This window comes from Salmo salar, chromosome ssa28 (genome assembly GCF_905237065.1).
Source record: "Salmo salar chromosome ssa28, Ssal_v3.1, whole genome shotgun sequence".
NCBI lineage: Eukaryota > Metazoa > Chordata > Actinopteri > Salmoniformes > Salmonidae > Salmo > Salmo salar.
In genome coordinates this window covers 24,043,448-24,070,000 of record NC_059469.1, presented here as the reverse complement: position 1 = coordinate 24,070,000, position 26,553 = coordinate 24,043,448, and the positions used below count along the sequence as shown (strand labels likewise).

At 43.5% G+C, this 26,553-nt stretch overlaps 1 protein-coding gene across 29 annotated transcripts in view; it reads left to right on the top strand.

Moving 5' to 3' along the window:
- The window catches only part of LOC106589744 (neurexin-1a), a 517,818-nt gene that overhangs the window by 171,414 nt on the left and 319,851 nt on the right, over nucleotides 1-26,553 (top strand). For 20 of the 29 annotated variants that reach the window (XM_045709964.1, XM_045709965.1, XM_014180038.2 and 17 more), the window contains 5 exons: nucleotides 6,235-6,536; nucleotides 8,033-8,056; nucleotides 9,238-9,399; nucleotides 19,900-20,166; nucleotides 20,294-20,468. In XM_045709964.1, coding sequence (XP_045565920.1) covers nucleotides 6,235-6,536; nucleotides 8,033-8,056; nucleotides 9,238-9,399; nucleotides 19,900-20,166; nucleotides 20,294-20,468 — 930 coding nt within the window. The remainder of the gene's footprint in view (nucleotides 1-6,234; nucleotides 6,537-8,032; nucleotides 8,057-9,237; nucleotides 9,400-19,899; nucleotides 20,167-20,293; nucleotides 20,469-26,553) is intronic. The other 9 variants (XM_045709962.1, XM_045709961.1, XM_045709960.1 and 6 more) reach the window with 1 other exon arrangement.

The following is a 26,553-nucleotide window of genomic DNA, read 5'->3' as shown; positions in this document are numbered from 1 at the left end:
GCCCGGCAAGTGCGGGACGCTGGCACAGGACGCACTGGGCTGTGAATGCGCACAGGAGACACCGTGCGTATCCCCTCAAAACATGGTGCCTGACCAGTCACACGCTCCCCACGGTGAGTACGGCGAGTTGGCACAGGACGTACTGGGCTGTGAAGGTGCACTGGAGACCTGGTACGTATAGCCGGCCTCATTTGTACCGGAACTTTAAAAAACTTCTCGGGATTAGTACGGGGAGCTGACTCAGGTGGCATCTGACCGCTAACACGCTCCTCAGGGAAAATGCCGTACATACTGCGCCAAACCAACAGCTCTCTCTCATCACCCCCTCAACTATCTCACAGTACTCCTCGCTCAGTCTCTCCCAATATTCCTCTTCACTTTCAGACTCACCCCTCAGCTTCACCAACCAACCCATGTGACCCCCCCAAAAAAATAGCGGTCTGTCTTTCGGGCTGTCTTCGTGGTCGCGAACCCCGGCGTCGCAGATTTACCTCCCTCGCTGCTTCCGCCTGCTTCCATGGCAGGCTTTTGTCTCCTGCCATTATTTCATCCCAAGTCCAGGATGTCCTCCACTCCTGGCTTTCCTCCCATGCCCAGGATCCCTGCTCCTCCTGGGCACGCTGCTTGGTCCGTGGGTGGGATATTCTGTCACGTATGTTTGTAGAGAAGGACCAAGGCGCAGCGTGAGTATCGTTCCACATCTTTATTAATATGTGAAACTTAGCAAGACATACAATAAACTATGAACAAAACAACAACCGTGATGACAGAGGTGTAACATGCACTAACTCAAAATAATATCCCACAGAAACAGGTGGGAAAAACAACTACTTAAATATGATCCCCAATTAGAGACAATGATGACCAGCTGCCTCTAATTGGGAATCATACAAAAACCCCAACATAGAAAAAAGAAACTAGAACCCAACATAGAAATAAATAAACTAGATAAACCCCCCAGTCACGCCCTGACCTACTCTACAATAGAAAATAAGAGCTCTCTATGGTCAGGACGTGACATTACCATCGGTCCTGATCAAAAGTAGTGCACTATATAAGGAATAGGGTCACCTTTCAGACAAACTATTTAGGGAGCCCTGGTCAAAAGTAGAACACTACTGTATATAGGGAATAGGGTGCCATTTGGGACACAATCTCTAGTCTCATCTCAGAGATTCTCATGGCAATGAACCTAAAGTACCTAAGGAGAGGGTGACGGTGGCATGTGGGTGTTTTACAAATGCTTGACCTCGACTGCTGTCCTCACTCTATTTCACTCGGAACACGTAGACATCACATTGGGTGTCAGAGGCGACAGTTGTGATTGAATTAATGTGTGCTTGTGGGTCACTAGGTGTCAGGGTTATGAGATTAGTAAGTATTGATATCATTAGGATGATGGGAGAGAGAAGGGGCGATGGAGGGAGAGGGGGAGGGGCAGAGAGAGGAGGGGGACAGGGAGAGGAGGCAGAGTGAAATTGAGATAAGGAGAGGGAGAGAGCTAAAGAGAGGGAGGAGGGGGAGGGGGAGAGAGGGAGAGAGATGGAGGGGGAAGGGGTAGAGAGAGCAAGAGAGAAGCCTAGTAGCTCATTGAACTGAGAATATAGTGAAATAAATAATCCTGTAGAATAAGATGTTGAGTCAACTAACTCAAAACAATAACTTACCCTTTTTGAAGCCTTCTACCTGTGTGTTGTTATTTTGAACCTTTCCTTTTGGACCGTAGCTATCAGTCTGTTTATATCTTGTACTTTTACCTTTGATTCTCAAGGAAGATGGGGTGAGTAAGCTGACTAGGCTGACTCTTACACTCCCTGTACCAATTCAGCTACATGACTCAGGGAGAGGTGGAGAGGAGGAAGGGTGGAGAGGAGGAAGGGTGGAGAGGTGGAGAGGAGGTGGGGTAGAGAGGAGGGAGGGTGGAGGGGTGGAGAGGAGGAGAGGAGGGAAGGGAAGGTGGAGGGGTGGAGAGGAGGGAGGGTGGAGAGGTGGATAGGAGGATGGGTGGAAGGGGTGGAGAGGAGGGAGGGTGGAGAGGTGGATAGGAGGATGGGTGAAGAGGTGAAGGGATGGAGGAATGGACAGTGGAGGAAGGAGGGATGGAGGAATGTGTAGGTTGAGTATGGATGGAGGGATGGGTAGGTAAAGTATGGATGGAGGGGTGGGTAGGTAGGTAAAGTATGGATGGATGGGTGGGTAGGTAAAGTATGGATGGAGGGGTGGGTAGGTAAAGTATGGATGGAGGGATGGGTAGGTAAAGTATGGATGGAGGGGTGGGTAGGTAAAGTATGGATGGAGGGGTGGGTAGGTAATTATGGATGGAGGGGTGGGTAGGTAAAGTATGGATGGAGGGGTGGATAGGTAAAGTATGGATGGAGGGGTGGGTAGGTAAAGGATGGATGGCGGGGTGGGTAGGTAAAGGATGGTTGGAGGGGTGGAGGAAGTCAGCAGTCAATAGAAATGTACAGGGTATTGTACAGGTACTGTAGATGCCAATAAAAACCAGTTTCAGAGCAGTTTGCTGTGTGACAGTAGATGTAGAGGTGCCTAAATGACAATGGGTGTGTTTCAGAGAAATTACTCCCTTTAACTCAACTGTTGAAAGATCTTCTCCGGGTCAACCATCTTAACTCCAATGTCACTCTATTGTGAAGAATGAAGTAGGAATGTAAGAAAGAAGCTGTATTTCCACAAACCGATCTGCAGCAACAATGTAATGTCACACAGGGTAAGGAATGTTGTTTAACACATACACTCGTGTGCGTTCAAATGCTTGACCTCAACTGGTCTCCTTACTGTACTGTACCTCACTCTGAACAGGTAGGCCTCACATTACACACACACACGCACACACGCACACACACACACACACACACACACACACACACACACACACACACACACACACACACACACACACACACACACACACACACACACACACACACAGTTACAGTCACAGTGCTTCAGATCACAGCACACTGCTTAGCAGTATTGATCGTTAGGTCTGAGCCAAAGGCAGCAGAGGGAGGAATGCATGAGGAGAGAACGAGAGAGGGGGGAGATGAATGGTCATGGAGTGATGGGGCTGATAAGTTGTCCAGGACTGACAGGGGGGAGAAGGGTGTGTGTGTGTGTGTGTGTGTGTGTGTGTGTGTGTGTGTGTGTGTGTGTGTGTGTGTGTGTGTGTGTGTGTGTGTGTGTGTGTGTGTGTGTGTGTGTGTGTGTGTGTCTGTGTGTGTCTGTGCAGATGGGTGGGTGTGGGGAGGACAACTGTCACTCACTCATACTGATGGAGGATGGAGGCTCAGGGGTAGAGAGAGGCTTAAAGAGAGAGCAGAGGAGAGGTGTTCCAGTCAGGCTGAATTACGGCCACTTGCAGTGTTCTCAGAGGTGCCGTATAAGATAGTAGTATAGTACCTTTAAAGAGGGATTGATGACCTGACAAATTGCTCCGGAGAGACACTTCGTGTGTGCGGGCAGGTAAGCGGGTGTGCGGATGAGTGTGTCTGTCTTTCTGTAGCCTATGTATTTGTGCTTGGGCACCTGTGTAATATACACTACATGACCAAAAATATGTGGACACCTACTCGTCAAACATCTCATTCCAAAATCATGGACATCAATATTGTGTTGGTCCCCCCCTTGTTACTATAACAGCATCCAGTCTTCTGGGAAGACTTTCAACTAGATGTTGGAACATTGCTGCGGGGACTTGTTTCCATTCAGCCACAAGAGCATTAGTGATGTCGGCACTGATTAGACATTAGGGCGATTAGACCTGGCTCGCAGTCGGCGTTCCAATTCATCTCAAAGGTGTTCAGTGGGGTTGAAGTCAGGGCTCTGTGCAGGCCAGTCATGTTCTTCCACACGGATCTCGACAAAACACTTCTGTATGGGCCTCACCTTGTGCATGGGGGCATTTTCATCCTGAAACAGAAAATTGCCTTCCCCAAACTGTTGCTACAAACTTGGAAGCACAGAATTATCTAGATTGTCATTGTATGCTGTGGCGTTAAGATTTCTCTCCATTGGATCTAAGCGGCCTAGCCCGAACCATGAAAACCAGCTCCAGACCATTATTCCTCCTCCACCAAACTTTACAGTAGTTGCTATGCATTCGGGCAGGTAGAGTTCTCCTGGCATCTGCAAAACCCAGATTTGTCCTTTGGACTGCCAGATGGTGAAGCGTAATCACTCCAAAGAACACGTTTCCACTGCTCCGGAGACCGAGCTTTACACCACTCCAGCCGACACTTGGCATTGCGCATGGTGATGTTAGGCTTGTGTGCGGCTGCTCAGCCATGGAAACCCATTTCATGAAGCTCCCGACGAACAGTTCTTGTGCTGACGTTGCTTCCAGAGGCAGTTTGGAACTGGGTAGTGAGTGTTGCAACTGAGGACAGAAGATTTTTATGCGATATGTGCTTCAGCACTTGGCAGTCCTGTTCTGTGAGCTAGTGTGGCCTACCACTTTGTGGCTGAGCCTTTGTTGTTCCTAGACATTCCCACTTCACAATAACATCACTTACAGTTGACCGGGGAAGCTCTAGCAGGGAAGAAATTTGAGAAACTGACTTGTTGGGATGGTGGCATCCTATGACGGTGCCACATTGAAAGTCACTGAGCTCTTCTGTAAGGCCATTCTCCTGCCAATGTTTGTCTATGGAGATTACATGGCGGTGTGCTCGATTCTATACATCTGTCAACAACGGGTGTGGCTGAAATAATCGAATCCAATAATTTGAAGGGGTGTCCACATACTTATGTATATATAGTTTATGTGTGTAATATGTATATAAATACTGTGGTTCATTTGTGTTGTGGTTGGTTTATTGTCGGATGGTTATTTTAATAGCTTGTTATCTGGTCCCAGATCACTTCTTAAATAGCTTGTTTATTGGTTGACCTACCATTGTCCCTCCCCTTACTGACGCTTGCTATCCCCAATACTGCCCCTTCAAAGAGTTGAGCACTATACTTTATTTGGATCCCCATTAGCTGACACCTTGACAACAACTAAGGTTCTTCCTGGGGTCCACTGAGGATGGGGGCTTCTTTTAGCTCATCTCTTGTCTCTGAGAAGGTAATGTTTTATGGCTAAAACATAACCGTGAACCGCCAGCTTTCAAATGGGTTTATTGGCTTGAAAATGAGTAGCAGCTAAATTAATTGGACTGATTTTATGGAGCTTTGGTGAATCCGACAAAGAACAGAAATATATCTCTTTGTCTCTTCTACCCCCCCCTCTCTCTTTTCTCTCTGTCTCTGTCTCTCTTTCTTTCTCCCTCCCTCTCCCATCCCATTCTGTAGTAAGTGTAATTGTACTCAGGCTAATGAATAGAGAGAAGACTGGATAAATACAATGTAATACCCTGAAAACATACTCCATTATACAATTACTTCATTTCCATTCACAAACACAGTAGAGCCAGATAATGTAATGTAAACAATTAAGGCTTTTTTTTACGAATGGAATTATGGTTTTTCAGGTTTTACATTTGAGCTGCAATGGTACATATTTGTATTGTACTATGATGTATCATTGAAGCATATTGTACTATGATGTATCATTGGAGCATATTTGTATTGTACTATGATGTATCATTGAAGCATATTGTATTGTTCTATGATGTATCATTAGAGAATATTGTATTGTACTATGATGTATCATTAGAAGGGTTTCCTCTTCAACGTGTGAAGCATAAACCAAACCATTGGTTCTGGTAACAGAATCCTTGCCTTCAGATTGGTTTAATCATGTTTGAGTTTGAGGAATATAAAACAATTCCAGCAAATGCATAACAAATGCAAATGCACAGTGAACTTGGTACACTTTCTTGTCCACACTACCTTGTCCTCACTACTTGAGATACAGGTAAGGATTTGAGACAAGGCTTCCTGTTGCTTTTTGGGGCACCATGGGTACCAGGTCACAAGGTTTTTAATGGTTTTCAGTACTGCAGCCCATTGGAGGACCAAATAAAAGTACACAGGTAAGTACTGTACAGTACAGCCAGTCCTTAGGAGAGCAGTCTTTGTAGATGTCCATATCATCCCATCTTATCACCCCCAGTCAAGTACAAACTGAATGTGAACTGTTATAACCTAACCTTTTTGAAATCTTCCTATACCTTCTGAACAGCTAGGTGGACAGAATGTAGGAGTTGCTCTTCTTCCCTCCCTTCCTCTATGTAAAACTCAATCCCTCTTTATCTTTGTGTCCTCGAATAGGAAAAGAAGACTTTGTGGCGACCTTCAAGGGATCCGAGTTCTTCTGCTACGACCTGTCCTTGAACCCGATCCAGAGCAGCAGCGACGAGATCACCCTGTCCTTCAAGACGTTACAGAGGAACGGTCTGATGCTTCACACGGGGAAGTCTGCAGACTATGTCAACCTGGCCCTGAAAAACGGAGCTGTATCGCTGGTCATTAATTTGGGGTCTGGGGCCTTTGAAGCTCTGGTGGAGCCTGTCAATGGGAAATTCAATGACAATGATTGGCATGATGTCAAAGTTACAAGGAATCTACGTCAGGTAACAGTAAAATGGGTGACTGCGATGGAGAATTAGTAGTAAACAAATTTAGATGAGCCCAATTTGATTGAATTTGATTATTACAATCAAATAACTTTGACCCATTTGGAATAAGTATTTGGATTGATCGTAATAATGATTTGATCTGCAGTAAGACATGAAGAACGCGGTGCTGCATTTGAGCAGGGACATATCTAGACCAGTGATAGTTTTTCATCAGAGGCATCAATAGCGGAAAGACCATGTGAAAAACGACATAGCATACCGAGTGTCACTTTGTTCAGAGTTGCTGATCTCTGAGTCATCCATTCCTCTATACTGTAGTTGTGACCACAATGAACATAATGTATTTACTTTTAGAGGATCAACCTTGTTGTTGGTGACCTCTGGGTCTTTGGCTGCTCAACACATGCTCAACTGTTACACCCCCCAAAAATAGAAAAAATGCAAAATTAAGAAAAATGAAAGCAACACAGTTTACAAGCGACACAGTTTGCTTTATGACATATAGTTGGAAGTACAGAATATACTGGTTTTATTGAGGATCTCTCGTACGGCATTCTACCAACACACTAGCTCGCTCTAGATGTGTTCCTGCTCGGATAGTAGAGAATTGTTTGTTTTGAAACGCCACACTGACAAAAAGTAAAAAAAAAATATATATATATATATAAATATTGAGATGATTTCAGTAATGTTAAAATTTTAGTTAATTGTGAAAACATTAAGAATGCATAATGAAAGTGCATGCTCAACGGGAGAATCCATTCTCCTTCTCATTCTGTGTCAGGGTCTTTGCTTTGTTTCATTACAGTAAAGTGATCCTAAAGTCCATCAATAAGACCAAAATGGAGGTAAAGTAATGTAAGATGAGTTCCTGACCACCGACGTCCCAACGGATGGGATCGGTCGGAATCTTGGTCCGTAACGGGTCTTGAAAATCATGTAGATGGTCCTAAACTGGTCCTAATAATGAAAGAATGTATCAAATTAACCCAAAGATCTGAAAGACTTTCGTTAAAGAGGGTCGACTGATGCGCTTTAGGCATTCTCTCTTATGAACCATTTGATGTCTGTCAATCATACCGTGTCAGAGGGGTGGGGGTTGGGGTTGTTGATGCCTACCCAGGCAGTCCGGTCTACGAGTCCGGTCTAGGGAGTCACCAATCGATCCAACGCTGGCTAGCTCACTTCCACTTGTGGAGGCATTTTCGCTAGTCTTTCTTAGTCTGCTTTTTATCTTGTAAAAATTACTTATTTTGCCCTTTTTTACTCTATGTTACTAACATGCTTTGAAAAACAACAACTAACATGTCATTCATGGAATGTGTCATACTACTAACCAATCTCTTTTTTTAATGTTTATTAACAACAACAACAACAACAAACTCAGCAATGTACTAACTTTTGGTAGTTAACCATCATCTCTTTTTTGAGTAACTATCGTTATTCTGTTCACAGTTTTTAATTTCCTTTCTCCCCCCTTTTCCACAAAGCACTCAGGCATTGGACACGCTATGGTAAACAAACTACATTGTTCGGTAGATATCATTCTAATTGTTTCTTAGTTTGGGTTTGCCGTGTGTTTCTTTTCTATCTTTTCTTACTGTAGACGTCATTAACAAAAAAGGGGGAACTGCGGTTGGTACTCTTTCTGCTTACGTTTTGACCTTTTTATTTTGACTATATTTTCATCCGTTGGTTGGTTTTCACCACTTCCTGTTATTTTTACTTCCTGTCTCCTGTCCAATCACGTTTTTAGGAGCATCGTTTCGAGCCTTTTGCATCAAGCAGTGGTTAACAAAGGAGGACCCATGTCTGACTCCTGCCTGGCTGGCCTGATGCTCATTGGCTCAGCCAGTGTTCTATTTCCCATTCACTCTGCATGGCATGCATTCTGAATGCTGCGCTGTATGCTGCACATGCTCACACTTCCCAACCACTCGTCCAGTCCAGCTGTCGTTGTCATTGGTGCTTTGAATTTTTTTTGCACGATCCACCAATCATGCGCTTCTGCATACATCCGACACAAGCGCAAAGTGTCAGACCAAAACAATTTTTCCTTAACCTATTAACTAACACCATCTTGGGGAACATTTCTTTTTGTGTGCTCACATGCAAAAAGAAAAGACAAAAACATCTTACTTTTGTCTTTCTGAAAAAACTAATTTCTGTGTATTACGCTAAATCCTGTGGTTGTGGCTTCTACTTGCTTGCTGCTTTCTATATCTAACCCACTCGCACGCTGTTCTTTTCTTTTTATTAGAAAACAAACTGCTTATTAACTTTTACTAATATGTAACCCTAGCGAAACTAACCTAGATAACATTCTACTAACACCATTTTTGTGTCTGCTGAAATTCCTTTTGAGTTGCAGTAGGGGCTAACTTACTAACACACTTAGTCTGGGGCAACTAACTAACTTCCTAGCTAACTAGCTTTATCAATTCCTTGGGGGGCTAGCAGTCTACATCTCAAACTACTAATCCTAAACTGGACAAAATAACCAAAAAAACAAGAAAAAAAATTAAAAAACAGACATGAAAATGGGTTTCTATAATCTTTACCAAAAATCTATAGAGGAAAAACAATACTATCACAGACTCAGAGACTATATATCAGAGGCAGAAAGCCGCTGGACTGAGAGCTCTGATAGGCTATCTGAGAATAGCGTGTCCTTTCCCTGTGCTTTGTTGTCTAGGTAACTATATCCGTGGATGGGATACTGACCACCACAGGGTATACTCAAGAAGACTACACCATGCTAGGCTCCGACGACTTTTTCTATGTTGGCGGGAGTCCTAGCACGGCTGACCTGCCTGGATCACCTGTTAGCAACAACTTTATGGGTTGCCTGAAAGAGGTAAACACCAACACGCTGTGCTTATTCTCAGGGTAGAGGAGTGGGCATCACATCAAACGCTGTGCAATACTCTCAGGTTAGGGAGTGGGCATCACATCAAACACTGTGCACTATTCTCAGGGAAGGGAGTGTGGAGTGTACAGTACATCACTGGGTACAGGTCCTTGCTCTTCCAGACACACTTTTCTTTATTTTAATCATCTCTAAGGGACTGTTGCATGCTAGTAGATACTCATATACTTTCAGTCACTGCGCTAACTCTAATTAGCATTGGCTCACAAAACTACCTCCAACACTGGACACAAAGACATACTGTACAAAAGGTATCCAGAAGTTCATCTGACTCTAGGGAAGAAGATAACGGGCCTTATTGCCAAAATCCTGGAGTATCCCTTTAAACAAACACTCGTTCTCCTAATCCTGACCCCCCCCCCCCACACACACACACAAACACACACCCCACTGTACCCCACCAGAGCCCCTTCTCCTCTGTGTGGGATTCACCCCAGGCTTCATGCAGCTCTGCCAGGTGAATTTCCATGACCAGTTCCAGGGATGCGTCCCAAAATGGCACCCTATTTCCTAAATAGTTAATGACCAGAGTACACTATAAATGGAATAGAGTGCCATTTGGGACGAAGCCCAGCACTCAACACTCCATAGCCTTTACTGACATACCTCAGCTGGTGGGGAGGAGATATCCTGCTAGGAGTTTAGGAGGCTAGGAGAGTTCTGTTTGCAGAACCCTTAAGTTCTAAGTCAGAGTTCTAAGTCAGAGTTCTAAGTCAGTTCCCAATCCGTCCCAACACTCCGTACACCTCACTGTCATACCTCAGAGGGGGGTCTCCTGCCAAGACAATTCTGTTTGCAGAACCTAAAGCAAGGGTTTTAAATTGGATACAAAATCTTTCGCTGAACACATATGGTATACTGTACTTATGCACTACAATCAAAAGAGAGAGATGCTGAGAAAGCCTTTCCTGTCATGTCAGGATCAGACTATTCAAGATCGAATTGTTCTCTGTAGTTTCAAAAGATGCTTCGCAATAATATTATATGATATAATATATTATTATAATATTATATAGAGCAAATAGAAGGTATTCAGTAGTCATACATGCTGGAACACGCTGGTAAAGGGAGGTGTTTCCATGTTCCCGTTCTGTTATGTTCTGCTAAATATTACAGTGGGTGCTTAATGGGGATGCTGACCCAAAAAATGCATTGTGACATCAGCAGACACCAAGGAATACAGTCCATTCTCGAGAAGTAAATCTTCCAAAAAGTGCAATAAAAGGTTCCCTTCATGTATCTTTTAATTTCCAAATAAGTCATTTTTTCCACACTTTATCTTTCCTCCTTGTTTCTTTTTCCTCTCTGACGTTTACCCCATCTCTCTCTCTCGCACTCTCTTTTCAGTAGTTTTCCCCTCCTCCTGTTCCTTGTGTGGTGTCCTACATTTCTTCCCTTCTGCTCCCCCTACATTTCTTACCTACTTCTCTCCTCACCTCCAACCGAGCATCTCATCCTCACGGAACCTAACAGATAAGTTTTGAGGCGACAGAGTCTTAATAAGCAGTCAGGGTGTAGACCACATGTCCACGCTCCGTCTCTACCTCGTTAGCGCTAGGAGCTCGTTAGGAGCTAGAGCTCGTTAAGGGGTTCTATCTCGTTAAGGGGCATGCATGTCTTCGTTAGAGGAGTGCCTCTGAGGTGATACATGGAGGCGCATCCCAAATGGTACCCTATTCCCATAGGGTTCTGATCAAAAATAAGGCACGATATAGGGAATAGGGTGCCATTTGGGACGCAGCAATCGAGCTACTGAGAAGACAAAGAGAGCCATCTAGGCCTGTGTCGGTGGTGCCCTCCGTGCAGTCTGATAGGCTGTTTCCCAAATGGCACACAATTCACTATATAGTGCATTACTTTTGATGAGATATGGGAATAGGTAAATGGGTGCGATTTGGACTGCACACCTAGTCCTGTCAGACCACCACGCCACATGGGGGCACAGAAATCCTCCCCAGTCTTTTGGGGTTTTCTGGGGTTAGATCAAGGCATTTATCAGGAATGTTGTGGTGCCATCCCTCAAGATTGTCTATTATATTGACAAGATAGTTAAGTGACAGCTCTAACAATGGAATGGGGCGCGTCGGGAGCGCCGTGAGAGTTGTTTAAGATACTCTTCAAAAAGGTAGAGATTCAAACTTTTTCGGAATATGGGCAGGGACACCTCTGTCCTGACTTGTTCCACAATTGGAGTGCCAGGACAGAGAAGAGCTTTGACTGGGCTGAGCGGTAGCTGCCCTCTATGCTAAAATAGTTATATACATTTGGAGTCGTCTAACAATCTCTATGAAAAGTTGCCGAAGTGCCACTTGCGTCCATTTACGTCAGTGCATACGTCACAACCTAATCATCATGAAACTTCTATTAGATCAAATAATCTTCACGTAGCAAATTGGCAATTACTTTTTTGGTTGACCAAATTCAACACTCTCTCATACACCTCCATGCCAAAATATCCACAGAAATCCTACCCGAGTCTTCTGTGGTTTTCTGGCGCTGCGATGAAGGCTGGAGTGGGTTGGCAGTTGGCAATGATGAATAAGGCCTGTAGTTGCTATGAAGTGTCCCAGTGGAAGAGAGTCAGAGAGGGTCCCCATTTATCCCAGTCCTTTCTTCCTAAAGCCATCTAATGGGGCGCTGGCAGAAAGCACTGTGTGTGTATTTATAACATATGTCTGGCAGAAATTAAAGAAGTTTATCGATGTGGGGTTACATCAACTCACATCCTAATTCTGCAGTCCTCCTATGCTTGTTACCAGGCCTTATACTGTATATCTATGTACAGTGTATGTGCCAGTTTAGTTTTAGTTAAACTGGCACATACAAAGTCTGGAGTTGAACATAACTAACAGGCCTTATAATAGTATAGTGTGTAGTATAGTCCCATGTGTGCCAGGTGGTATCAGTTGTGAGCACAGTGACAATGGAAGTACAACTCTATTTCTAATTCTGGAGACGCTCATCATTTGATTATATTTCTATGGTGTTACTACCCACACAAAAAAATACTACAGTTTGTAGAATAATGTAGTATCCCTCAATAATAATTTATTTAACTCGGCAAATCAGTTAAGAACAAATTCTTATTTTCAATGACGGCCTAGGAACAGTGAGTTAACTGCCTTGTTCAGGGGCAGAACGACAGATTTTTACCTTGTCAGCTCGGGGATTCGATCTTGCAACCTTTTGGTTACTAGTCCCACACTCTAACCACTAGGCTACTTGCCTCCCCATAATGTGTAGTACTTACTATATAATTTTGTAGTATACTGTAGAATATCATAGTAAATACTAAAGTGTTATCCACACAAAAAACACTGTAGTAAATACTACAGAAATGTCAGCAAAAACACTACATTCCGCAAAAACACTACATTTTTAAGCTATAGTAAATACTACAGTATTTAATTTGCATATACCATGCCCATTCCCCTCCCCTATATCTCAATTTGTGCCTCCCACAAGTGAGAAACCTACATGCCATGGATAGACCATATATTGTGTTCCCTACAGGTTATAGAGAGAGCAGAACCTCTTAACTCTCTGTTCAGAGCCCAGTCCTACCTACCTACCTACCTACCTACCTACCTACATGGTATGAAAAATGAGCTGTTTTTATATTTCTTCAGTAGGTTTCTTCAAGGAGAAAGCCCCCCACTTCTATGTCAAAGTAAAAAATACAAAATATATGCTTGTAAATATTACAGTAACGTCCCCAAAAACACTACAGTAAATGCTGCAGTATACCATACTACAGTGCGAAAAAACACTACAGTAAATACTACAGTCCACAAAAAAACTGCAATAAATACTACAGCATACTACAGTAATTACTATAGTATATACTACTCTTTTTTTACTACAGTATTTGGGTCTTTCTATAAATAATGGCACCAATGTGTGACATTGGGATCAACATTTCAAAATGGTTTGAAACAAAAATAAAAAGGATTTTCATGCAGTTTTACCTGTGTACTTAGAGGAATAAAAGTGAATATATGCAAATTGTCTCATAACTCCACCTATACAGCAACATAGGACTAGGATTATACATCCTTTAAGCAAAGTTCATACAGATATTGACAAGTCAAATTCAAGGACTTTCAGGGACTTTTTCAAGCACTTATTTGGAATTTTCAAGGACATCAATGTTATACAATTGTATAATTTATATAATTGTAGATGTAGGGCATAATATAGAACCCCTCCCCCCCAAAAGCATGCAAAAAGTAGTCCATTACCACTACAACAATAATGATTTCTTTGGCAGTGCCAATTTAATAATTATTATTACATTCCAAAATATGTGAGAATATTGTCTGACAAATAAATTGGATGCATGGAGAGTTTTCTGTAGCCTATGTGGCTGACGCAGGCACACATAATAAAACCATGAATAATCTCACTATTTGAATCTCACCATCACTGTTTTTATAATGAGAAAGTTACCAAGCACCAGGTTCCTTTTTTAATGGAAGGATTTGTATGGAAAGCCAAGTTGAAGCCAGCATTAGATGTTATCATCCTAATAATAACCACACGTGGAACAGAGTAGCACAACACCCTTCAATTGAATCAGCGGGAAACACAAGAACTAAATCACAGATAAGTATAAGGGAGCAGGAGAACTTATACATTGGTTACAAGGACCTTTCAAGCACCAATTTGAGGAAATGTCTGATTTTCAAGGTAGGCCTATTCCAGTACTTGCATTTCTGAGCTTCAAATTCAACTAGGCTACTTCAAGCCCCTTTTATTCATTAACATGACAGGTGTAACATGGAAAACAAAATGTATTAGTCATGTTATATCATTACCAGATCATAGTGTGAATAAGCCCACTAGGCTATGTCATTTTTTGTCATTATATCCAGAATAATTAATAGGAGTAGCATTAGGTGTTGCTTCTATCCTATACAATTGGCACAGTTGACTGTGTACACAAAAACATATGAAACATGAATTCATTACCTTGATGCTTTCTCTTTTAAATCTAACGATTCAATTAACTAAGGATATTAGATCCAACATGGATCCAGGCACAACTCGCTTCACCGGCGTAATGAATAAGACACCAAAATATTCTGGACATTTCTCGCAAACACCTTTTTCCTAGCACTTGGGCTGTTGTTGTATTGCATGTGCTATCACAAATGCCGTCCGTCACTTGACTGTCATTCAGAAAATTCCTTCCTGGATGATGATGTATGAAAATATCATGGCGTAACTAATCAGGTGGACACCAAATGCGCATCCAACAAGTATTATGCATACTTATTGAAGAACCACGTTAATGACAGTTTCGATTTAGGTATTAAGTATCAAGGTAAGGGGACTCTTTCCGTTAGAAGCGTTCGATTTTGCATTCGCATACTGTACGTCATTTTGGATTTGTGTGTGCCCATGTAAATTGTTTTCACCCCGTAACATAAGGAATACAAGAAATGTTACACTGCATTTCTTTCTGAGATCTCTATACAAAAAAAACATACAGCTAGATCCAGGATTCTTACAGGGTTTCTTACAAGTTCAATGTCTAATTTAACTGATTAATGTTTAATATATGATATAACGACAACTTAGACTGCCATAAATGCAAGGACAGAAATTGTATGTTTTATGTCACACGATTTTGGACAAATCCGTCAAGACACCAACCATGATAAAGAATTTTATTGAATATAGCTATGATTTCCCCTTATATCTTAATGCAATGACATGAAAAACATTTGCAGATTATTATCAATGACTTATCAACAGCTGTAACAAGTTGTCCAGCGTAGGAAATACTCACTGTTACCCTAGTCTATAGAAAGACCCATTTATACTATAGTAAACTGTATATAATACAGTACACTACAGTAAATACTACATTCTGCAAAAACACTACAGTGAATGCTACAGTAAAATCCACAAAAACACTACAGTGAATACTATAGTATTCCTAGCATAGCATACACTATAGTACTTTTTCATGTGGGTAGGTCTTGTTATAGCCCTACTGTAGGCAATAGTACCCTGTTGTGACCTTTGAGCAGAGTGACAACCTCTCTGCAGCATCCTGATTTGTCTGTTGGATAACGTGTAAACATAAACCTCCACTCAGGTCAGTTCAGCCTGGCTCTGCTCTGTATGTTAGCAGTGGTCTGAGGTTCATGAAATATGAGCCCTATGCTGTAGGCAGTGGTCCCAGGATGATGACATGTGAGCCTTGATCTGTAGGCAATGGTCGCAGGAAGATGACATAAGAGTCTTGATCTGTAGGCAATGGTCACAGGAAGATGACATATGAGCCTTGATCTGTAGGCAATGGTCGCAGGATGATGACATATGAGCCCTGTTCTGTAGGCAATGGTCGCAGGAAGATGACATATGAGCCCTGTTCTGTAGGCAATGGTCGCAGGAAGATGACATATGAGCCCTGTTCTGTAGGCAATGGTCGCAGGAAGATGACATATGAGCCTTGATCTGTAGGCAATGGTTGCAGGATGATGACGTATGACATATGAGCAGTGAACAAGCAGAAGCAAGTTGCCTTAGCAACTCTGATTGATGACATGTGCCTGGGCATAGTGCGCACACGCACACAGACACACAGTCACACAACCAACCAGTCACACATTCACACTCTCCATCTCATGTGCCATGTTTCAGAATATGTCTGCAGGTCCCAGTTCTAGCTGCTGCTGTACTATTCTGTTGTGATGACAAAACACCAGTGCTGTAATAGCCTAGATGTCATGGCCCCAGTCTGATGACAAATTAGTGCACCATTCTCCTTTATTTTTTTCTCTCTCTCTCTCTCTCTCTCCCCTTCAGCTCCTCTATAGAGATATCATCCACCTCCCACCCACACTCCCTCTCTCCCTCCCCCCTCCCACCCTCTCTAACACTCCTGCCAAGAGATTATTGTCAAATCGGTTTTGTTTCCTTCCCAATAGGTTTCATCTACACTCTTAGAAAAAATTGTTCCGAAAGGGTTCTTTGCAGTGGGATAGGGTTCTATAACATCCTTAGAACTGTTTTTGGAAGAAAGGGTTCTTTGCAGTGGGATAGGGTTCTATAACATCCTAATAACTGTTTTTGGAAGAAAGGGTTCTTTGCAGTGGGATAGGGTTCTATAACATCCTAAGAACTATTTTTGGAAGAAAGGGTTCTTTGCAGAGGGACAGGGTTCTATATATCCTAAGATCAGTAGAACCATATACTGTATCATATTTCCAAGCATTGTCTATTGCAGGGTGTTTTTGCATGTACATTTAATGCTACACAAAGGGACAGCTCTAGCAGGGAAGAAATCTGACCAACTTCCACTTGTAAAAGTGGAATCCTATGACGGTGCCACGTTGAAAGTCACTGAACTCTTCAATAAGTCCATTCTACTGCCAATGTTTGTCTATGGAGATTGCATGGCTGAAATAGCCAAATACTTAATTTGATGGGGTGTATACATTGTGTACATGTAATATTTTGTCATAAATAATTACATTTTAAAGGTTAGTAAGGCTGGTGGAACCTTTCATAGTGTGTCCTAGGAAGAATGTTTAGATGATAAAATGGTTATTGGTAGATCCCTTAATAGAGGGTTCTAGGTCAAACCATATACAGGGGGTTCTATGAAGAACCCTACACAGAGGGGTTCTAGGAAGAACCTTTAGATTATAAAATGGTTCTTGGTAGAACCCGCCATAGAGGGTTATTGGCAGAACCCTAAATAGAGGGTTCTAGGTCAAACCATATACAAGGGGTTCTATGAAGAATCCTACATAGAGGGTTCTAGGTAGAACCAAAAAGGTTTCCCCTATAGGGACAAACCGAAGAACCCTATAATGGTTCTACTTAGCACCTTTTTTTCTAAGAGTGTATTTTCATGGCATATTTTTATACACAGCTTGAAAATTGCACCTGGCGCTGTTACAGATTTTTCAATGCCCTTTTATCAAGCTGTTATTGATACAATTTCTTGAAAGAGATAAGATGAACTGTATCCAGTTCTGTGTATATTGCCTCATGCCAGTGCCCCACTCTTCAAACTGTTTTTGATTCTTGAAAGAGATCAAACGATTTAAGATGACATGAAGGTTAGAAATATAAAAACTATCCAGACAATTCAGATAGATGTCTGTATACTGTACCCCTTTGTTTAAGTTTAGTGTAGTGTAGTGTAATCTAGTATAGTGTTTATTTTTTGCTTTTTTTGAGCTGTTCGAGCCATAATATGGACTTGGTATTTTACCAAATAGGTCTATCTTCTGTATACCACCCCTACCTTGTCACAACAACTGATTGGCTCAAACATATTACAGTAAGAAGGAAAGAAATTACACACATTCACTTTTAACAAGGCATACCTGTTAATAGTAAAGCATTCCAGGTGACTACCTCATGAAGCTGGTTGAGAGAATGCCAAGCGTGTGCAAAGCTGTCATCAAGGCAAAGGGTGGCTACTTTGAAGAACCTCAAATATAAAATATATTTTGATTTGTTTAACACTCTTTTGGTTACTACATGATTCCATATCTGTTATTTCATAGTGTTGATGTCTTCACTATTATTCTACAATGTAGAAAATAGTAAAAATGAAGAAAAACCCTGTAAGGAGTAGGTGTGTCCAAACTTTTGACAGGTACTGTATATTTACAGAAACCCATTTTTTACATTTACATTTTAGTCATTTAGCAGGCGCTCTTATCCAGAGCGACTTACAGTAGTGAATGCATACATTTCATACATTTATTTTTTCTTCCGTACTGGTCCCCCGTGGGAACCCTTATAGATTAAGTCATTAACACAGTTATAATGACCACTTCTTCTAACATGTCTTGGCAGCTCTCCCCGTTTCTAACGGTGTATACTCACTAAAACCTAATTGACTCTGAGGTGCTTAAAGATAATGTGTGGATAATGCAGTCTGTGCAATCAGGAGAGCCAGCTACACTACCGTGTGTCCCAAATGGCACACTGTTTCCTACAAAGTGCACTACTTTTGACCAGTGCCCATATAAAATATGCCTAACTTTCTTACTGTCTGTCAGTATCCACAAAACTTGGCACATATTTTCAGATACCTACACACAGCGTCATACAACTTATCAGGTAGGGACGATTGTTCAATTGGTACATTTTATTCAGGGCAGTACGGTACTGTACGATGATGCTTGTCATCAGTGTTTAGTGGATTTTTCCTTCTTAATGGCATTATAGCATGGTATTTAATAAAGTAGTGCTGATTCAACTTTAGGCTAGCTGCTGTCTCTCTGTTGTCCTGGTTTGCGTCCCAAGTAGTACCCTATTCCCTATGTAGTGCATTACTTTTGACCAGAGCCCTAATGGCCCTTGTTAAAATTAGTGCACTACATAGGAAATAGGTGGCATTCTGGGACATAAACTCTGTAGTTCTGCTGTCAGCTCCTGTGGAGTGCATTGTGTCTCTGAGGTCAGTGTGTAGTCTGATAATGCATTGCGTGTGTGTGTGTGTGTGTGTGTGTGTGTGGGAGCCTGATGAATTTAGATGTTTGTGGATTGGTAGTGAGAGGCACATCCATCATCAGCAGGGTATATTTTAATCAGGTTTCCTGCTGAGGCCTTAATCAGCGTTTTTACTGCAACACCTGCATCGTGTACAGCTGTTAGCTCTCATTACTCTCATCTCTCACTTCACACACACTTAGTCACCTCCCTCCCTCCCTCCCTCCCTCCCTCCCTCCCTCCCTCCCTCCCTCCCTCCCTTCTCCCCCCCCCCACACAACATACCCACCCACCCTCCCTCCCTCCCACCTTCCTACCTACCTCCACACACCTCCCTATCTATCTATCTACCTACCTACCTACCTCCACACACTTACCTACCTACCTCCCTACCTACCTACATCCCTACCTACCAGGGCCGTAACTACATATGAGGACACCGAGGTCCGAACCCCATTGATTTTGATAATCACTTTCACTCAGATATCATATTATCATGGCATAAGTCATGGCAAAATGTGTAGAATAGCTGGAAATTTGCTTTAAACTGCAAAAATGTCTCCCTCTGTGAGTATTAGATTATATTTTTCTATCCCAGTGGTGAGTTAATGTGTAGCGGCTAATTGTATAGCTACAGTAATAGGCTATGTGTTTGTAGATGGACTGATGTGATGTCTTGGCTAGGGGGGGGGGGTTAGAGTTCTGCAAACAGAATTCTGACATACACACACACACTCCCAAACAGGGGTTGCACACAAAATGGCACACTTTAAAGTGCATTATCTTTGGCCAGTAGTGCATTATTCACAGAAAAGTGTCAATTTCCGGTCATACACTTCCAAAAATTGCTTTTGTCCGAAATGGCACCCTCTTCCCTGTACTGTATAGTGCACTTCTTTTGGCCATATGGATTTAACTTTTTCTCCCTTACCCTCCCCTTTCCTCCCTGCATCAACCTAGGTTGTGTATAAAAACAACGACGTGCGACTCGAGCTCTCCAGGATGGCCAAACAAGGTGATGCCAAAATGAAGGTTCACGGCATTGTGGCTTTTAAATGCGAGAACGTGGCGACCCTTGACCCCATCACCTTTGAGACTCCCGGGTCCTTCATCACGCTCAACAAGTGGAACGCCAAGAAGACGGGCTCCATCTCCTTCGACTTCCGCACCACAGAGCCTAACGGGCTTCTCCTCTTCAGCCACGGCAAGCCCAAACAGGCTCCCAAGGTGACTTCCGTATTATGTTATTTTATCTCTTTTATTGCCTCATGATTATTTTTGAAAATGTTTGACTATAAAGTGTGTTGTGATTTTAAATGCACTTTAAATAAAGAATGATGGGATTTAATTCAAGGATTCCAAGAGCCCCCTGACGCTGAAGGTGGACTTCTTTGCCATCGAGATGCTGGATGGCCACTTGTATCTTCTGCTGGACATGGGGTCAGGGACCACCAAGACCAGAGCCGTCAACAAGAAGGTCAACGATGGGGAGTGGTACCACGTAGACTTCCAACGGGACGGACGATCAGGTAATAACATTTTATTTTGCTGTTATTGGTGTGATGGATTTTGGAGGAGGCCATGGTGCCGTGATTTGAGTCTTTAATCCTCGTAAGGGTTTCCTGCCCTCTCTTCCACTGCGTGTAGACATAGTAGGAATTCTGTCTGACAACTGAAAACATTTAGTCTGACTGCTGAGCGAGTTTCGTCTGACAATTGAGGGACTTCCAAATATGGATGACATTGTAATGGTGATGAATAAATGAAGCTACATTACCTCAAACAGTCACCATATTATCATGCCAGTAAGGCAATCCCTCTCCCTGTCTTCTCTCCCACTGTGTCCTCAGTGCCTCTCCGAGCATCCAGTGTTATACACACACACACACACACACACACACACACACACACACACACACACACACACACACACACACACACACACACACACACACACACACAGCCCTTCCGAGCCCCCAGTGAAACCATTTTCTGATCCCTGTTGATTTGCTTATCTAAGCAGCAATTTGTTAGCGTGTGTTCACAGCCAAGGCCCTGGCAATGTCACGGTGCAAATTACATACGCCCCCCAACCATGTTTACTGCTCCTTCTCCACTAGTGGGAATTACATTAACTGTTTCAATACTCCATGAAGCCACACAGAGCAGAGCCATACAGCTACACACACACGCACGCATCCACGCACGCATCCACGCACGCATCCACGCACGCATCCACGCACGCATCCACGCACGCACTATTGAGTAGGAGGTCAGGGTACACTACAGAACCATCACAGCTGTGGCCTTGTTCATGTTACTGACTACTCTAGCACAGAGAGGAGAGGAAGAGAGGAGGGTAGATGTGTGTGTGTGTGTGGGGAGGTAGAGGTGAGGAGGAGAGAGGAGGGTGGAAGTGTGTGTGTGTGTGTGTGTGGGAGGATAGAGGTGAGGAGGAGAGAGGAGGGTGGAACTGTGTGTGTGGGGGGGGTAGAGGTGAGGAGGAGAGAGGAGGGTGGAAGTGTGTGTGGGGGGGTAGAGGTGAGGAGGAGAGAGGAGGGTGGAAGTGTGTGTGTGGGGGGGGTAGAGGTGAGGAGGAGAGAGGAGGGTGGAAGTGTGTGTGTGTGGGGGGGTAGAGGTGAGGAGGAGAGAGGAGGGTGGAAGTGTGTGTGTGTGGGGGGGTAGAGGTGAGGAGGAGAGAGGAGGGTGGAAGTGTGTGTGTGGGGGGGGTAGAGGTGAGGAGGAGAGAGGAGGGTGGAAGTGTGTGTGTGGGGGGGGGGTAGAGGTGAGGAGGAGAGAGGAGGGTGGAAGTGTGTGTGTGGGGGGGTAGAGGTGAGGAGGAGAGAGGAGGGGTGGAAGTGTGTGTGGGGGGGGTAGAGGTGAGGAGGAGAGAGGAGGGTGGAAGTGTGTGTGGGGGGGGTAGAGGTGAGGAGGAGAGAGGAGGGTGGAAGTGTGTGTGGGGGGGGTAGAGGTGAGGAGGAGAGAGGAGGGTGGAAGTGTGTGTGTGTGGGGGGTAGAGGTGAGGAGGAGAAAGGAGGGTGGAAGTGTGTGTGTGTGGGGGGGTAGAGGTGAGGAGGAGAGAGGAGGGTCGAAGTGTGTGTGTGGGGGGGTAGAGGTGAGGAGGAGAGAGGAGGGTGGAAGTGTGTGTGGGGGGGTAGAGGTGAGGAGGAGAGAGGAGGGGTGGAAGTGTGTGTGGGGGGGGGGTAGAGGTGAGGAGGAGAGAGGAGGGTGGAAGTGTGTGTGTGTGGGGGGTAGAGGTGAGGAGGAGAGAGGAGGGTGGAAGTGTGTGTGTGTGGGGGGGTAGAGGTGAGGAGGAGAGAGGAGGGTGGAAGTGTGTGTGTGGGGGGGTAGAGGTGAGGAGGAGAGAAGAGGGTGGAAGTGTGTGTGTGGGGGGTAAAGGTGAGGAGGAGAGAGGAGGGTGGAAGTGTGTGTGGGGGGGTAGAGGTGAGGAGGAGAGAGGAGGGTGGAAGTGTGTGTGTGTGGGGAGATATGAGAGAGGAGGGTGGAAGTGTGTGTGTGTGGGGGGGGGGTAGTGGTGAGGAGGAGAAATTTAGAAACCTTTTAGCAGAACATTTTTTGTCAAACATTTCAGGCACATAATAATTATGTTGTGTGAACCAAAAGCAACAGCAATCATTTGACTCCTCCTGTGACATGGTAGACCAACGGTGTTGCACTGTGTCGAGACAGGCGACCAAACCCACTGGATGTATCATGTTATCACAATTAGATTTGCTACCCTATTATCCCTCTATTTAACTGTATCTTTCATCCCTCCCTCCCTCCCTCCCTCCCTCCCTCCCTCCCTCCCTCCCTCCCTCCCTCCCTCCCTCCCTCCCTCCCTCCCTCCCTCCCTCCCTCCCTCCCTCCCTCCATACACATGTATTTCCCTTGTTGTCAGTGACTCTCCAAAGCCTCACTTCTCTCTTTTTGCCTCCTTTTTTCTCCTTCTCCGCTCTGCCCGAGTTTCCATGGAAACGGGAGAGAACAGGTCTCTCTCTGTCTCTCTCCTCCCCTCTCTCTCTCTCTCTCGTAAACTCTCTGTCCATTTATTTTTCATTCCTTACTTAAATTCTCTCTCTCTTTCTCTCTCCCTCTCTCTTTCTCTCCTTCTCTGTTTCTCTTTCTGTTTCTCTCTCTCTCTCTCTCGCTCTCTGTCTCTTGCTCTCTCTCTGTCTCTTTCTCTTTGTCTCTCTCTCTCTGTCTCTCTCTCTCTTTCTATGTCTCTCTCTCTCTCTCTTTCTCTTTGTCTCTTTCTCTCTTTCTCTTTGTCTCTGCTCTCTCTCTGGACTGAGACAGTTACTGCACAGTGTTACGCTGAGCTCAGCACTCATTTCAAAATCATGTTTTTTCTACTCTCCCTCCTCAAATCTGAAGTCTGGACAGTGTTAGCTGGGAAACTCAGGAGATTGGAGAGAGGAGAGGAGAGGAGAGGAGAGGAGAGGAGAGGAGAGGAGAGGAGAGGAGAGGAGAGGAGAGGAGAGGAGAGGAGAGGAGAGGAGAGGAGAGGAGAGGAGAGGAGATAGGGGAGGAGAAGGGGAGGCTAGGGTTACTCTTATGGTGTGGAAGTCTACTCTCAAAATAGCTGTGGCTAGAGAATGTGTTTGCCATGTAGATACTGAATTGCAGCTTTCACATACAGTATAAGCATACATTGAAAAGTGATGTTATTTTCAAAATATAAACCTCCTTAAACTTGCAGGCATTTCATAGATAATGTGAAAGTAAAAAGAGAAAAGGAATTTTGCAACTAAATGTTTTCTCTCAAACGCTACATGGTATCTAAAAATATACGTTTTTAACTGTGTTGCCATGCTGAGTTGTGTGCACGGTCTTCATGCATGCAAGTACCTAATGCATATTTTATTGTGTGTGCCACATGAAAAAACTCTACAGTTTACTTTAAATATACTACTGTATTTACTATAGAATTATTGAGTAAACTGTAGTGTACTGTAGAATACTATACTACACACTATAATATCCCTCGATCATGTGTAGTACTTACTATAGAATGTTGTAGTATACTGTAGAAAATAATACTAAATATTATGGTATTATCCGGAAAAAACACACTGTAGTAAATACTACAGTAATGTCCACAAAAACACTACTTTGTTACTTAAATACCACATTACTTAATTTGCATATACAATGCCCATTCCCCTTCCCCGTATCCCAATTTGTGCCACCCATAAGTGAGAAACATGCATACCAAGTATAGACTAATGTGTTCCGTACAGGTTATAGAAAAGAGCAGAAGCGCTGAACTATCTGTTCAGACCCCAGACCTACCTACCTACAGGTTATAGAGAATTTGCTATTTTAGTATTTCTCAAGTAGGTTATCTCAGGGATAAAGTCTACACTTCTATGACAAAGATAATACAACTTTATAGTAAATCCTACAGTAATGTCAGCTAAAACACTATAGTAAATACTACAGTATAGTACAGTCCGCAATAACAAATGGTACCGTATTCCCTAAATATTTTCCTACTTTTAAGCCAGGGACCACAGGGCCATTTTGAATGTTGCCTCTCTACAGTATAGTAAAGTTTTCTATTTAAACTATACTACAGTATTGTTTTTGCAGACTTTAGTCTGTAGTTTTTTTGCAGACTTTAGTCCTTAAAAACACTACAGTGAATACTACAGTAAAGTCTGAAAAAACACTACAGTGAATACTTTAGAATTTATACCATAATATTGAGGAGTATTTTTCATGTGGGAGGACGTACACTACATTACCAAAAGTATGTGGACACCTGCTCGTCGAACATCTCATTCCAAAGTCATGGGAATTAATATGGACTTGGTACCCCGTTTGCTGCTATAACAGCCTCCGTTCCTCTGGGAATGTTTTCTACTAGATATTGAAACATTGCTGCGGGGACTTGCTTCCATTTAGCCACAACAGCATTAGTGAGGTCGGGCATTGATGTTGAGTGATTATACCTGGTTCGAAGTCGGCGTTCCAATTCATTCCAAAGGTGTTCGATGGAGTTGAGGTCAGGGCACTGTGCAGGCCAGTTAAGTTCTTCCACACCGATCTCGACAAACCATTTGTGTATGGACCTTTGTGCACAGGGGCATTGTCATGCTGAAACAGGAAAGGGCCTTCCCCAAACTGTTGCCACAAAGTTGGAAGGACAGAATTGTCAAGAATGTCATTGTATGCTGTAGAGTTAAGATTTCCCTTCACTGGAACTTAGGGGCCTAGCCCAAACCATGAAAAACAGCCCCAGACAATTATTCCTCCTCCAACAAACTTTACAGTTACCATTATGCATTCGGGCAGGTAGCGTTCTCCTGGTATCCACCAAACACAGATTCGTCCATCGGACTGCCAGATGGCGAAGCGTGATTCATCACTCCAGAGAAGGCGTTTCCACTGCTCCAGAGTCCAATGGCGGCAAGCTTTACACCACTCCACCCGACGCTTTGCATTGTGCATGGTGATCTTAGCCTTGTGTGCTGCTGCTCGGCCATGGAAAACCATTTCATGAAGCTCCTGACGAACAGTTATTGTGCTGACATTGCTTCCAGAGGCAGTTTGGAATTCGGTAGGCAGTGTTGCAACCAAGGACAGACTGTTTTTACGTGCTACGTGCTTCAGCACTCAGAGGTCCATTTCTGTGAGCTTGTGTGGCCCACCACTTCTTGGCTGAGGTGTTGTTGCTCCTAGATGTTTCCACTTCACAATAACAGCGTTACAGTTGACCGGGACAGCTCTAGTAGGCCAGACTTTTGATGAGCTGACATGTTGGAAAGGTGGCATCCTATGACGGTGTCACGTTGAAAGTCACTGAGCTCTTCAGTAGGGTCATTCTACTGCCAATGTTTGTCTATGGAGATTTCATGGCTGTGTGCTCGATGTTATACATCTGTCAGCAAACCTGTGTGGCTGAAATAGCCAAATCCACTAATTTGAAGCGGACCCCACATACTTAATTGTTTTTTTATAGTGTATATTAAGTCAGGCACTGTCGCTAGGGCAATACGTAATACTGTGTTTGTAATTAGAGTAAGTCAGGCTTTGTTAATCCTAAACCAAACCTTTGAAGATTAGACCTCATATGCATTCTTGCCTAAAAAAATTATATATATATATATATATATATAGAAATATATATATATATATATATATTTCAGTCTCGAACTAAATAGTATACAGTTTGTTACCACAGGAGTGTTGATTACCATCATCTGTTGTACACAGCAAGCAAACCTGGAGGCTAGAAACTGGGAAATGTTTTTTTCACTGCTAGAGAAGAAAGTTAAAAACTTCAGAGTTAAAACATATCAAGAGACATATTCCCACTATTCCTGTTTGTGACGGCGACTTGATCAAGTGGATACAAGGATGCCAGTTGGATGCCAGTCTCATGTTATTGCTATGCTTGTCACGCTTCCCTATAGTCTACCTGGTTTCCGGTTTCAGACACACTCAGACAGACACCGTACAGTCCTTAGAACAGAGTTTAATGGTAGGTGGGCTCCCATGTGGCGCTGTGGTCTAAGACACTGCATCTCAGTGTAAGAGGCGTCGCTGCAGTACCTGGTTTGAATCCAGGCTGCATCACATCTGGCCGTGATTGGGAGTCCCATAGGG